This window comes from Zootoca vivipara, chromosome 13 (assembly GCF_965207765.1).
Source record: "Zootoca vivipara chromosome 13, rZooViv2.hap1.1, whole genome shotgun sequence".
In the NCBI taxonomy this organism is placed as follows: domain Eukaryota; kingdom Metazoa; phylum Chordata; class Lepidosauria; order Squamata; family Lacertidae; genus Zootoca; species Zootoca vivipara.
This window is the reverse complement of record NC_142596.1, coordinates 16,063,423-16,074,560: the sequence shown is the minus strand read 5'-3', so window position 1 is coordinate 16,074,560 and position 11,138 is coordinate 16,063,423. Positions and strand designations below refer to the sequence as shown.

The 11,138-nt window shown below is 46.2% G+C and overlaps 1 protein-coding gene across 1 annotated transcript; it reads right to left on the bottom strand.

Moving 5' to 3' along the window:
* Positions 1-803: 803 nt before the first annotated feature.
* STARD5 (StAR related lipid transfer domain containing 5) lies at positions 804-9,380 on the bottom strand. The gene is made up of 6 exons (XM_035131343.3): positions 9,246-9,380; positions 6,347-6,396; positions 4,883-5,015; positions 4,056-4,173; positions 2,807-2,900; positions 804-1,335 (listed from the first exon to the last, which is right to left on the bottom strand). Exons 1-6 carry the CDS (start codon positions 9,333-9,335, stop codon positions 1,188-1,190), a joined length of 633 nt encoding a protein of 210 aa, XP_034987234.1. The 5' UTR covers positions 9,336-9,380; the 3' UTR covers positions 804-1,187.
* Between the last annotated feature and the right edge of the window lie 1,758 nt (positions 9,381-11,138).

Genomic DNA, 11,138 nt, shown 5'->3' with positions numbered 1-11,138 from the left:
CCATTCAGCTCAATGGGGCGGAACTGCCTTCATTAGTCAAGCAAACGAGGGCAGGGATATTTCCCATAGTTCCATGCATGCATTGCAGCACACATCGGATTCTGCTTCAGGCTGCTGGGCTACCCAGATCTTATCGACCTGGATTGCAGCTGACTTTACAGGGAGGCGATCGCAATTATGTGCTTCCCACCCTAGGGCAGAAGTGTGCAGATAGTTTCCTTTTAAGAGCCACTCCCACCCATGTTTTTTCCTCCGCTAGCATGTTTTGCTTGTCATGCAAGCAGCACCTGACTCCTCGGTGCTTGGATTGGAAGCGCATCATTAGAATGAACGACACTGAGTCTATATAGGCGTCTGGACAAGCAAAGCCATCACGGCAGAGGTGGTAGTAGCTTCAGAACACCAAAAAATGTTCAGGGATTCCAGAGGTGTTGTAAAGTGGGATGATAGGACTCATGACAGCCCAGGATTAAAAAAAACTGAAATCAAAAGGGGGTTCCTTGTTGTACTGGAAAACCGCAGTTCTTAATTATTATAGAAAGGCAAAAGAACTAGGATAGGGGTAGGCAATGTTGCACCCCACCCCACCCCAAATGCTGTTGAGATTCTCAATACCCACCAGCGCAGGATTATACCAAAGCACTGTAATGCAAGCCCTGCTTGATGTCAAGGCATCTGTTAAAAATCTTCCCCAACTAAAAACCAATGGGATTTGCAATTGCTTTGTTTCGATCACACCCCAAAGCTGCCACAGTTTTGAATCCCACACCTCCACATTGTCCAGTAACTTATGCACTCGCATATAATAATAATAATATTTTATTATTTATACCCCGCCCATCTGGCTGGGTTTCCCCAGCCACTCTGGGTGGCTTACAACAGAAAAATGAAATAAAACAATTAAACATTAACAGCCTCCCTAAACAGGGCTGCCTTCAGATGTCTTCTAAAAATCTGGTAGCTATTTTTCTCTTTGACATCTGATGGGAGGGCGTTCCACAGGACAGGCACCACCACCGAGAAGGCCCTCTGCCTGGTTCCCTGCAACTTGGCTTCTCGCAATGAGGGAACCGTCAGAAGGCCCTCGGTACTGGACCTCAGTGTCCGGGCAGAATGATGAGCATGAGGGCAATCGCAGAATTCTGTGCGCTCACAAGTTCAATTGGAGTTTGTTTGTTTTTAATTGCTTAAGCCGCTAGTTTTAACACTGCTTTGGTCAGATTGCTGTAAAAACCGGTCATGCTGCTTGGGAAGAAGGACTCCACAACTGTTTGAGGAAGGTTGCCGCCTAGGTCTGTCTGAAAGAAACTGAGGAGTTGCGTCTTACATGGCTCCCTGTGGGGAGAGAAACAAACCAACAAGCCCAAAATAAGTCAGCAGAAATCACCATTTAGCCAGAGATGCAGGGGAGCCCATTTCTGTAGTCCCACCCATGTGGCCTGAGGTTTCCGATACTTGAAGCACTAGGATACCACTTCAAGAAGTCATGGTTTCCCCAAAGAATTCTGGGAGCTGTAGTTCGTTAAGGGTGCTCAGAGTTTTTAGGAGGCCCCTATTCCCCTCACATAGTTGTAATTCCCTGAATTCCCTGTGAAGAGGGATTGGTTGTTAAAGCACTCTGGAAAATGTAGCTGTGTGGGAGGAACATAAGTCTCCTGACAACCCTCAGCACCCTTTGAAAACTACAGCTCCCAGAATGCTTTGGGGGGAAACCACGGCTGTTTCCATTAGTATCACAGTGCTTTTGTATGGTGTTAATGTGGCCATTATCAGAATGGCAGGACATGTGGCAATGTCCCCCATGTTGCATTATACATTTAAAGCCTTATGGTACCATTTTAACAGGAATGGCTTCCCTCAAAGAATCCTGGGGGTTGTCGTCTGTTGAGGGTATAGAGAATTGCTTGGAATTCCCAGAATTCCTTAGGAAGAGAGATTGATTGCTAAACCACTCGGGAATATGTGTGCTGTTTTAGCCCCATACAGCAAGAGTGCTCAAAGCCTGCATATATTGGAAATAAGAGGACATTATGATACCCCGGCTTCAAAGGCCCCAACCTCCCAGAAGCCTTTGCAAAAAATGAACCAGGAAGAAGCTGCTCGCAGAGCAATCAGCCATTTTACCCGCAGCAAGCTGACTGCATGTCTCAGCAAATCCAGTCTCCTTGTATCCCACCTTTAGAGACTTTAGTATCTAGTGGGATGGTGGGCAAACCTTTGCCTAAACTTTGTAACAACTCCTCCCACTCAACAAAAGCAAGAATCCAACAACATGCACTATATATATATAGTGGTACCTTGGTTCTCAAACAACTTGGAACCCAAACACTGCAAAGTAAGTGTTCTGGTTTGTGAACTTTTTTTGGAAGCCGAACGTGCTCTGTTTTGAGTGTTACGCTTCTAGTTTGAGTGCCACACTTCTGTTTTGACTGTTACACTGAGGTCTGTCTGGTTTTGCTATTTATTTTGCGTTTTTGCGGCTCTTTTTTGTTTGTTTTTGTGACTGTGTGGAACCCAGTTCAGCTACTGATTGACTGATTGTGTGACTACAGTACATTGTTTACTGCTTTCATTTTATACATCAATGGTTTCTTTAGATAGTAAAATTCATGTTAAATTACTGTTTTAGGGGTTGTTTTTAAAACTCTGGAACAGATTAGTCCATTTTGCATTACTTTCTATGGGAAAGCGCGCCTTGGTTTTGGAACGTTTTGGTTTTGGAATGGACTTCCAGAACGGATTAAGTTTGAGAACCAAAGTACCACTGTACATGCTTGTGATACTACAACATTTCCACCCATCGTACCCTGGGGCCGGGATGCAGAAACAGCCACAGGGATAATTAAGGCCTCTCACGTAACTTGGTCGAGGTTGGCAGAGGGGGTGCTCCACATTGGTCGCTGCAAGGAAGAGATATAAAAATAATGCACAAGATAAAGTCCATTTAGTGCTTTGGGGAAAAGAAAGCCTTTTCAGTTTCAAAGTAATAGTAGAAATACAGTCGTACCTTGGATTCCCAACGCCCTGGAACTCAGACGTTTTGGCTCCCGAACGCTGCAAACCCGGAAGTGATTGTTCCAGTTTGCAAACGTTCTTTCGGAACCCAAACGTCTGATGGGGCTTCTGTGGCTTCTGCTTGGCTGCAGAAGCCGCAATTTGGTTTTCAAACGTTTTGGAAGTAGAACGGACTTCTGGAACGGATTCCGTTCGACTTCCAAGGTACGACTGTAATAAAGAACAGCAAGAGGGGTGCCTTACAATGCAGAAGGAACACTTTTAAGGTCAGGGTGGGGTGTAACATTAAAATGCAATATCTCGCTCAGAATGAGGCAGCTTCCTATGTTTCTTTATCCATGAGGACTAGAGTCTTACTTTATTTTTAGGGGAAAGTCCACTCTTTGGTAGAGCATCTGCTTGGCATGTATCCCAAGGATCCTAATTTCCCACTGTCAGTCAGGGTAGAAAGTACACACCCTAGAATGGACCAATGGTCTCATTTGACGCAAGGTAGCTTTCTAGGTGGCAAGAAGCACAGTGTTTGCAGCACGGTGTGTGTGTGTGTGTGTGTGTGTGTGTGTGTGTGTGTGTGTGTGTGTGTGAGAGAGAGAGAGAGAGAGAGAGAGAGAGAGAGAGAGAGAGAGAGAGAGATCTGAAATAGCCAGCTAATTGCTTAGTTGCCAGCATCTAGGAATTTTTTTGTTTTTTGTTGGTGGGGATCAAAACTGAAATTTTCAGGTTGTTGCATTGTGTGCTATGTATGAGACTGTTGGGTCTCTCACCTATGCTGTTACTGAATGGCTACTGGCTTTCAGAGCATCAGGTCACACATGTGAGACCATTGCTTGATGGCAGCAACATCTAAGCAGTGGTGTGTGTGTGTGTGTGTTTGTGTGTGTGTGTGATGGCACATGACAGGTCAAGTACCACAGAAAGGGAATTTCCTGGTTGCCCCCAGTTGCTGCCAATCCATACCTACAGCCACTGGTATTAAGTACTTATACTAACATGGGCACCAGCCTATGCAGGCCAATATATTTAGGCGTTGGCCATCTTACCATTAGATGTGATGGTTCCGTCCTCATCCCGCTTAATCAGGACGACGTCTATGAACTCCCTCGGAGAGATGATCTTCATAAAAGCCGACGGTGTGATAGTTCTGACTATGGAAACATCCTACAAAGCACAAACCAGGGCTATGATGTAATATTTAGGCGTATTTGTTGATCAACGCTCAACCATGGATGGCCACAATGCATTTCCTTCTATCAGACCTAAATGACCACACAACAGCTAAGGTTGCTAGCTACATTGCTGGGGCAATTAGAATAAAGGCCACCAACTGATTGATAATTCAGAATTCTAATTTGTGCTTTTATCAGATCTTTTTCTGTATACATTGTATCGTTTTATTGTGCCTTTGGCTAATGCGAATAAAGTTGTTTTTTATTTTTTTATTTTTTTTAAATTATTATTATTAGTTTATCTACTGCAGGTACCCCATCCCGGACTTCATGTGCACCATACATTTGAAGAAGTATCATACTCCTTCAAACAGTCATAGCTTCCCCCAAAGAATCCTGGGAGTTGTAGTTTGCTAAGGGCGCCAAGAGTTGTTAGGAGACTCCTATTCCCTCCGAGAGCTACAGTTCCCAGAGTTCCCTGGGAAGAGGGATTGATTGTTAAACCACTACAGGAAATGTAGCTCTGTGAAGGGAATAAAGTTCTCTAACTCCTTTCAGCACCCTTAACAAACTACATTTCCCATGATTTTGGAGACTGTTTTAAAGTGAAATGAGACTATTTTAAACGTTAAGCACGGGTGGACCCAAAATGCAGCAGCTACACTTTACCAGTTGCCACAGTCCAACTGTGTTATACTTACTTCGCTAATCTCTTCAACGACTTCAATCTCCTTCACATTTGGATCCCACTTTTCTCGAAGTCCACCCGCCTCTGGTTTCAAACATTTAAAGACATCCTCCGGTTTTGCAGGCATAATCCCTTCCGCTTTGTATCTTTCGGGGGAAGAAAGAACAAAAGGGGGCATACAGACATTAACAAATAATTTAAAAATTGCCCTCATTTTATTTCGGTCTCCGTAGGCAGACCTCTGGTGCTAGATATTTTTCAATGCCCCATCATCCACCTGATAAACTCAAATCAAATGTCATGTGTACTGGAAATGCATTATTCGTAACGGTGACTTTGCTTTGGCTTTGTACATAACAATCCACCTGCCCCCCCACAGGTGACTACCAATTTCATACAGGTATGGGCTGGGGGAGGAGAGATGGATTGTTCCATCCCTCTTTCCTCCAGCTCGCTCAGTGTCCATGCCAGGTGGGGAGAAAGGGGAGTCTCCCCACAACCAGGATGGACCTAGTGGGTTGATGTGGGGTGGGGAGAGACTGGTCACCCTATTCTTCTTCCTATAGTCCACTTGGTAGAAGGCATTTTTAAAAATTAGTCTGCCAGTTGGTTGGAGGCTGTGTGGGGTGGCTGGGGAGAAAATCTGCAGGCTAGTAACTTGTGTGGCTTATTTGCAAGCCTGCTCTACTTGGTGGAAAACCGCAGCCTCTCAACCTAACTCTCTTGCAGGCTGAAAGAGAAAGATGCAACAAAAATTTATCACAAACTCAAAATCTGGAAATATTATTATTAATAATAATATTTATACCACCCAATCTGGCCACTCTTGGCCAACAGAATATTAAAAACATGATAAACAGCAAACATAAAAAACTTCCCTATACAGGGCTGCCTTCAGGTGTCTTCTAAAAGTCAGGTAGTTGTTTCCTTGACATCTGATGGGAGGGCATTCCACAGGGCGGGCACCACCACCGAGAAGGCCCTCCTCTGCCCGGTTCCCTGTAACCTCACTTCTCGCAGGGAGCGAACCGCCAGAAGGCCCTTGGAGTTGGACCTCAGTGTCCGGGCAGAATGATGGGAGGTGGAGACGCTCCTTCAGGTTTACTGGGCCGAGGCCGTTTAGGGCTTTCAAGGTCAGCACCAACACTTTGAATTGTGCTTGCAACGTACATTTGAGAACTTAGATGTATAAAAACTGAATGGAAACTGCCCATTCAATCCTATATTTGTTATTTGGCAATCGGCCCCAATGGAACTTATTTCTGAACAGACACATATTTTTATTTATTTATTATTTATTTATTAAATATAGATACTGCCCTTCATCAAAAGATTTCTGGGCAGTTCACAGGATATATAGGATTGTACTGCAGATGTGACCAAAGTGGTGGGATCTACCTCCCACCCCCCAAGTAATTTACCTCCTTAATAAATATGCTCATTTTGGGTGTGTGCGTTTGTGTGCAACTTTACTTACATGTTTCCACGAAACTCCGTTGATGGTCTCCAAGATATTGAAAGTTCATTCTAGAAAAATTAAATTAAATCAGTCAAAATCCACCCCCACAGTATAACTGTGTCGAGTGAGGTTATTTTTTTTAAAAAAAAACTTTTAAAAAACTCAGCATTTATATAGCACTTTAGAAGTGTTTCAAGCTCTCTACACATCTATTATCTCAGTATTTCCCAAATGGTCCTGTAAGATAGTTAGAATAAATATCCTCTTATATTGCAGGTGGGGAAACATGGTTGGGACAAAGAGTGTGTGGCTTAAACCAGTGTGCTGAATTAGTTAGAACGCTGGATTAAATTCAGGGAAACGCAGGCCTGAATCCCTACTCAGCCCTGAAATTCACTGGGTTTGTGACAGCCACCAACTACCGGTATCTGTCTTACATCTTACATGTTTGTTGAGAAGACAAATGATTAGGATACGATCCAAGTTGCCTTCTTCTCCTTGACGGCAATGTAGGATACAAATTTGTTGTTGTTTAGTCGTTTAGTCGTGTCCGACTCTTCGTGACCCCATGGACCATAGCATGCCAGGCACTCCTGTCTTGCACTGCCTCCCGCAGTTTGGTCAAACTCATGTTCGTAGCTTCGAGAACACTGTCCAACCATCTCGTCCTCCGTCGTCCCCTTCTCCTAGTGCCCTCAATCTTTCCCAACATCAGGGTCTTTTCCAAGGATTCTTCTCTTCTCATGAGGTGGCCAAAGTATTGGAGCCTCAGCTTCAGGACCTGTCCTTCCAGTGAGCACTCAGGGCTGATTTCCTTAAGAATGGATAGGTTTGATCTTCTTGCAGTCCATGGGACTCTCAAGAGCCTCCTCTAGCACCATAATTCAAAAGCATACAAAGGATACAAATACTGTACAACAATAGATGCATCACTCATATTTGGAAGTCTTGTTTATTTGTTTCAGGGGAATAATGCCAAGGGCCAGCATTCAAATAGAGTACCTTTCGAAACAAAGAAGTCTGCAGCACTTCAAAGGCTAACACATTTAGTGTGGCATAAATGTTCATAGACTAGACCAGCCTGTCTATACACATACGAAACTGCCTTATTGCAAGTCAGACCATTGGGTCCATGTAGTTCAATATTGTCTACACTGACTGGCAATACTGCAAATGGAACGTGGGACTTTCTACAGCATCAACAGGAACAGAGCCGACTTTCTCCCAATATCTATGGGTGCAGTGAAGTTGTTAATTTCTGCTTGTGTACACACCAGGGGGCAGTGACAGGGCAAGGGAGTCTTTACACTATGCCAAGGTGTTCACATAGGAGAATGTCTGTATATAATTTTTATTGAATTGTCTGTTTTACAATTTAAAGTACTCATTTTTACATGAGTCCAGCTGTCCTTTGTCAACAGCAAATTATCACTGTTTTGTGTGTTGAATATATGCTATATGGTAATTTATGGACCTAATAGGTAACTAAAGCCATTTGCACATAACAAATAGGAGCCTTATCCAACACAAAGCACTGTTGCTGCTTGTAGGTTTAATTTTATTAGTTTTTTATCTTATATTTTGGAAATGTACATCCAAGACAGTGGGGCCCTAAGCTATAGCTTGTTTAGCTTATAAGTACGGTAAATCTGGCACTGTCCCAGGGAAATTCCTCATAGAGTGGTACCTCGGGTTAAGAACTTAATTCGTTCTGGAGATCCGTTCTTAACCTGAAACTGTTCTTAACCTGAGGTTACCACTTTAGCTAACGGGGCCTCCCGCTGCCGCCAGTGCACGATTTCTGTTCTCTTCCTGAAGCAAAGTTCTTAACCAGAGGTACTATTTCTGGGTTAGCGGAGTCTGTAACCTGAAGCGTCTGTAACCTGAGATGCCACTGTACTGAAAACAAGTTTGGCGGCTCCAGCGTTACATTGCTTGCTTCTTCGCAGCATGAACAGACACCATAGGGGAGAGGGAACTGAATGAATTCCCTCCAACATTTCAGAGATGCAGGGGCCGCGGCTGCGGCCGGGGGGGGGGGAGAATACAAGCCCCTCTTCACGCACTTGAGGAGGTTCATGCCCTCTCCCGCCCCTTCTAAATAACCCATTGTTCCCCATTTTCTCTCCAAGGTTTCCGTTTCAGATCGTCCATGAATCTGCCCAACCCAATTTTAAAGCCACCGCCGTCTCTTGTGGCAGCGAGTTCCACAGATTTAACTGTGCCCTGGGTGAATTGCTCTCTCTTATCTTCCAGCATTCAGCTCTGTCTTATGTCCACTACTTCTAGTGTTACGAGAGAGGGGGAGAGGAGACTTTTCCCCGTCCACTTTCTCCAATGCCAGACTCAATTTTATATACTGAGTTACTACTGTTCCTCCTTTCCAATAACCCATGCACCCACCCCACGCTGTAAGGTCCCGGGGGACTCTCAAGCCAGAACAGATGCCTCTCAACGCACATTCAGCAGCTACAACAAAGAGTCTTGTGGCCCCGGGAAGAACCTTTGTCACCAATTCCTTTTGCTGTTTGCCATTAGAGGAAGCAGCTCGCTCGCATTTTGCGTCCTGGGCTACGCATTAAATGCGCGCACGAGGAAAGCTACCAACCACATCCCGGGCCAGCTTCTTTTTCCACCTGCCAGCCCGGACCGGCAGCCGCTCTCCCAGGACGAGCAAGCTAGGCGCATCCCCCCTTCCAAAAGCGGTACCATCATAGAACTGTAGAGTTGGAAGGGATCCTCCAAGGTCATCTAGTCCAACCTCCTCCCCCCCCCCCGCGCAATGCGGGAATCTCAACTAAGGCATCCATGACAGATGGCTATCCAACCTCTACTTTAAAAGGAGAGTCACCGGGATTTCACCCCCTCTGCGGTGAGAAGGGGGGCAACCTCCCCAAGCGCGCCGCGCGGGCCTCACCGTGCGCTTGCAGCTGCGCCACCCGCTGCAGTCTTTGCGATAGCTCTGCAGGCGCTCCGCAGCCCAGCTGGCGGCCTCCCGGTAGTCCATGTCGCCGGCGAGCGGGAGGGCAAAATGGCTCTGGCGCTACCGGCTGCTGGCCCAGAAGCTCGGAAGCGGGGAAACGGAGCTGCCCAGCAGGCCGGCCCAGAAAAGGGGCCGAGCCTCTGCGGGGAAGCGCCCCCGCCTGGAGGCAGCATCGCGGCGCCGGGGCCGCTCTCCCCGGCTTGTCCCAGGGAGCGCCGCTTGCGCACGTGGGCGGATCAATGGCCCGGAGCGGAGCGGTGGTTCCCGTGTAAAACGGAGGAGGAGGAGGGAAGAGGTTTGCTGAGTGCCATCGCTTGCTGAATCGGGTGGGAGAGGGAGGTGGCTGGTTGCCGGACTCCCGCTGCCCCCCTCCCCGCGCCGCGGCTTTAAAGGAGAAGGCGGTGCGTGCTTTTCATCCAAGGGGAAATTAAAGCAGCACACACAACTTTAGCCCCTCTCCGTCAATGCGTTGCCGGGGTAAAATTTCAACAATAAGGGGCACTTCGCCACGGGAGTGCCCTATACAGATGGGAACATCCAGTACATTTTAATTGAAGCGGGAATAAAAGTTGGTACTATAAAATAGAGGCCGTGCGCCCAGGAACCTTTCACAGTTCAGTTTTCAGTCGCATTACTGGGACTCTGGGAGAATTCGAGAAAGCACTAACCAGAACCATCAGTAAAGATTCGGGTAGCAATCATAGCTGCCAAGTTTTCACTTTTCTCGCGAGGAAGCCTATTCAGCATAAGGGAAAATCCCTGTAAAAAAGGGATAACTTGGCAGCTATGGTAGCAATTTAAAGTGTAATCAAGACATTACTGTAGTATGTATCAGTTTTTTTTAGGATACAGGCAACTCTACAAATGCACGACGTATTTATTTATGCAGTTAAGAAAAGAAAAAGGGGGAGGGTGCTCCATGTGTTTGAAATAAGATTTATTTCAGCCCCTATGTGTTTTTTTGGAACAAATCCTTACTTGGGTTAAAAACGTGCTCTGTTGGATTTACAGTATTCCAAAATAAGTCAGGACTCAGGCCTGGAATGAATCTTATTTCAAGCACCTGATGTTTCCCCTCTTTCCACCTCTGCTACCGGTAGTAGCGTGTTCTCCAGGGATTTTTTTAAAAAAAGTTATATTGTTGGTGGTGGACCACACCTCCCATCATCATTTGCTGCCAAGGAGTGTGGTGGAGTCTCCTCCTTTGGAGGTCTTTAAGCGGAGGCTTGACAGCCATCTGTCAGGAATGCTTTGATGGTGTTTCCTGCTTGGCAGGGGGTTGGACTGGATGGCCCTTTGTGGTCTCTTCCAACTCTATGATTCTATGATCCCCTGGGCATAGTCAGGTGGGTGGAGGGGAGTAGCTGTCCCAAATCATGTAAATAAAAGTACTTAGCTAGCTGACCAATTGAGTCACAGATAGCTTGGTTCTGCCCCCCCCCCCAACAAAAGGCCTCCCCCCACAACATAAATCCTGCCTCTTCCCTGACCATAGGTGATGCTGGCTAAGTCTGATGGGTGTTGCAGTCCAGCAATCCCTGTGCTCTATAGATAGGAAGCTGCCCACAGTTTGTCCCATCTAGTTCAGTACTGTCTACTGGGACTGGCAGTGGCTCTCCAAAAGTTTAGGCTTTGCCATCACTTGATCCTGGAGATGCCAGAACTGAACCCGGGGCCTTCTGCAGGCAGTGGATGATCATGACAACTGAGCTGCAGATGGGGGTGAAAGTATTATTGCAAAATAAGACCCGAAGACCCAGGTGCAGGAGAGAGGTGTGCCACAGCCATGTCCAATTTGTTCCCACCAATCCTCCTGAGAGTCCAATT

Excerpts from the sequence above, each read along its gene's own strand:
- STARD5 (XM_035131343.3), bottom strand. The coding sequence starts at position 9,335 with ATGGACTACCGGGAGGCCGCCAGCTGGGCTGCGGAGCGCCTGCAGAGC. Across the intron at positions 6,397-9,245 it reads GGCGCAGCTGCAAGCGCACG|AATGAACTTTCAATATCTTG; the intron begins GTGAGGCCCGCG and ends TAATTTTTCTAG. Across the intron at positions 4,174-4,882 it reads TCGTTGAAGAGATTAGCGAA|GATGTTTCCATAGTCAGAAC; the intron begins GTAAGTATAACA and ends TGTGCTTTGTAG.